The sequence below is a fragment of the Brachypodium distachyon genome, chromosome 3, assembly GCF_000005505.3.
Source record: "Brachypodium distachyon strain Bd21 chromosome 3, Brachypodium_distachyon_v3.0, whole genome shotgun sequence".
Taxonomy (NCBI): domain Eukaryota; kingdom Viridiplantae; phylum Streptophyta; class Magnoliopsida; order Poales; family Poaceae; genus Brachypodium; species Brachypodium distachyon.
The window spans coordinates 37,465,584-37,468,743 of NC_016133.3; the positions used below are offsets into that span (position 1 = coordinate 37,465,584).

The following is a 3,160-nucleotide window of genomic DNA, read 5'->3' on the forward strand; positions in this document are numbered from 1 at the left end:
GGTGATCGATAAATTCACCGGCAAATTCGTCGGAACTAATTTGATTGTTTTTTTTCGAAAGGGAACTAATTTGATTGGACTATGTGGTCAACGGATCCAGACAATGGATTGCATGCATGGCACCGCGCGTGCGTGCTGTGTCGAGGAGTAAAAAAAATTCTACTACTATTGTATGGGGCAATTTAGATTAAAACATTCCAAATCTTATTTACGGTTTAATTCGATTCTACTACTGTAAGATTTTTAGATTTTACTAATGTTTTTTTGGGTGCGAAATATGAATGGAATCACGTGAAATCGGAACGACACGTTGATAAAATGTGAAACGTTATAAAATTCGGCTGCAGTTAAACAAATTTTCAATCTGATCCCACTTATAAATATGAAGGGGCATCACCGAAGGCCCGTGATGCAGCGGTTCATTAATTGGCAAAAAGGAAACAAATGAAATGATCCGTCTCGTGCTCTCAAGTTCAAGGAAGCAAATTAAAGTCTTCGATAACCCCTCCACGCATAGCCTTCCGAGCTTTTTCTTCTTTTTCTTCTGAACTGGCTAGCCTTCCATCAGATACAGTTATATCAATTCAAAAATTAATCGATTGGCATGCATGATATCCCCGTTCCATATCCTACTCGTAGATGTGGAGTACCAGCCGACTAGCCGTTGCCCGGAGGGGACGTACATGCGTCAGCGTTTATGGCCTCTCAACATGTTTGAAACGCAGTATGCATCCATCCATCCATCAAGTTGAATTAGGGTCAAGGACTCTTAGTACCTTCGATATGGATCAATCGAAAGGGAATATATCGAAGTTAACAAAAGTCAAACCCCAGGATATATAATTAAGCCCGTAAAATAGGAGCAGAGTACATATTTGAAACGAACATGAATCGTGTAACAGCTGACCATCTAGCTAAGCCAACTCGTAATTAACCACTTACCGCAGCGACAAATTCGTACGGTGCGTACATCAGCGATGGATTTGATATGGTCGACGAGAGACCCATCGCGTTTTACCGTAGCACATCCGTCGCTGCTGTACAGTATACAGGGGCTATACGTATCTAGAAGTGTATAAATACGGGCACATGAATACATGATCCCCGCGCGGCCCCCATCCATGTGCTCTCTCTTAATTGCTCTTTGATTCGCCCTCTCTTAATTGCTTGCCGCTACAGCTCTCCCAAGTCCCAACCCAAGCACACACTCTCTCTTGCCGCTCGAGCTCATCCATTCCGTCCGGCCGGCCGATCCATTCCACCAGTTTCGAATTCCCGATCCGTGCGTGTGCGGCGGTCGGTCCAAAACTTCAAATTCTCCAATCTCCAATGGGCAAGAAAGGCGCCCTCGCCTCCATCTTCTCCAGGCTCCTCGTCGCCGACGCCGACTCCCCTCCTTCTCCCGCCAGCAAGGCACCTTCTCCGCCGTGGCCCTGGTTGTCGTCGCCCTGCCGGAACCCGCAGACCTCCTCCTCCCGCGACCACCGCCGCGCCGTCACGAGGAGCCCCGCCGGCGCCGCCGCCGTGGACGACGACATGTACAAGACGGCTAACTCCGCCTACCAGCTCGACGAGGACGACTTCCCCTGCTTCTCGCCCGACGACGGCGGCTCCTGCTTCGATGTCGATGAAGACGAGGAATTAGTGGAAGACCACGACGGCGGGTTCTCGACGACGAGCGCGTCCGAGGAGTGGTGTTACGCGTCGGAGGCGGTGATCCGCGGCCTGGGCCGGGCCGGCGGCGGCCGCTTCTTCGTGGACCGGCCGGACCCGCTGGCATCGAACTCGATCCTGGCCGGCCCCCCTTCCTCGGCGCCGTTGCCGGAGAAGAAGAAGGAGGAGGAGGAGGCGCGACCGTCGTCGGCGCTGGTGGAAGAGAGCGTGGCGGTGGCGGTGGAGTCGGCGGACCCGTACGGGGACTTCCGGGCGTCCATGGAGGAGATGGTGTCCGCGCACGGGCTCCGCGGCTGGGCCGACCTCCAGGAGCTGCTCACCTGGTACCTCCGCGTCAACGCCAAGCGCAACCACGCCCTCATCGTCGCCGTCTTCCTCGACCTCCTCGTCGCCCTCGCCGCCGCCGCCGCCGATGCACCGACCACGACGACGACGACGATGATGACGACGACGAGCAGTGGCAGTACTAGCGGCAGCGGCAGCACCAGCGCGTCCAGCAGCACGTGCGGCTGCGCTGGCGATGGCGGCACTAGTGCGACGGAGGAGCAATGCTGCGGCGGCCGCGGGGACGGCGCCGAGCGCTCGTCGTCGGGTGCTTCGGAGGGGGCCGTCGGCGATGAGGCAGGTGATGGCGGTTACTGTTCTAGAGTAGTTGATTCCTGATGCTCTGCTTTGGTGTTGCATGAATTGATTGATAAATTAATCAGGCAATTCATGACTTCATGTTAATTTATTCAAATCTCAAATTATACAAGCAGTATTACTACTACTGTCTAGTGATTCATGGCACCGAGTTGGCAAGGTGGCAACTTCCCCTACCTTCTTCCCACATGGCACCCAGCTGTTCTGGCCATGCGCGGTGCCGGTGCGGTGCACTGTCTGCCCATGAAAGCCGTCCCTTTGCCAGCCAAGTTCTTAGTGTAATCGTGTGGAAGGCAAGACAATGCAATTGTACTGATAAATACCTTTGTTTCGGGGGTAAACAAAGGAGATCATTTTTACGGTACCCGGTACTCCGTAATGAGAGGTGGAGTACCAATCAAATCTGACCCTTGATTTAAAAGTACATATTAGACATTTTCCTTGCTAATACAAGGATAACGCTGACGTGATCCTCCATCCAGATCGAGCAGATCTGTCGGCCGCCGCCGCCTACTCCCCGTTTGAAAGCTACCGTGGCTTGTTTAAATTTTAAATTAGGGTTCGGTTGAATAATTAGGTAATTTCGATGAATATTTAATCCAGAAAAACAATGTGTAAAACATGTACCATATTATATCTGCAAATTAGACAAATTAAATAGCAACGCACAGCAATAAAACTCATCTAATTTCACGGCATGAATAATAGAACTACTAATCAAAATCAACAAGAAAGAGCAGATTACGTACGGTGTTGTACTCTTTTCTTGTGTTTGTTTGTTGAGGTCGGTGACGAGTCCGGCGGCGTCGATGTTCACGCCAGCAGCAGCAGCAGCCTTAACTAC

The 3,160-nt window shown here is 51.6% G+C and overlaps 1 protein-coding gene across 1 annotated transcript; it reads left to right on the forward strand.

The window, feature by feature from the left end:
- Positions 1-1,013: 1,013 nt before the first annotated feature.
- Positions 1,014-2,680, forward strand: LOC100842657 (transcription repressor OFP13). The gene has a single exon (XM_003572128.3). It carries the CDS (start codon positions 1,330-1,332, stop codon positions 2,335-2,337), a length of 1,008 nt encoding a protein of 335 aa, XP_003572176.1. The 5' UTR covers positions 1,014-1,329; the 3' UTR covers positions 2,338-2,680.
- Positions 2,681-3,160: the final 480 nt, after the last annotated feature.

Bases quoted from the DNA above. Each gene is read 5' to 3' on its own strand.
- LOC100842657 (XM_003572128.3), top strand. From the start codon at position 1,330: ATGGGCAAGAAAGGCGCCCTCGCCTCCATCTTCTCCAGGCTCCTCGTC.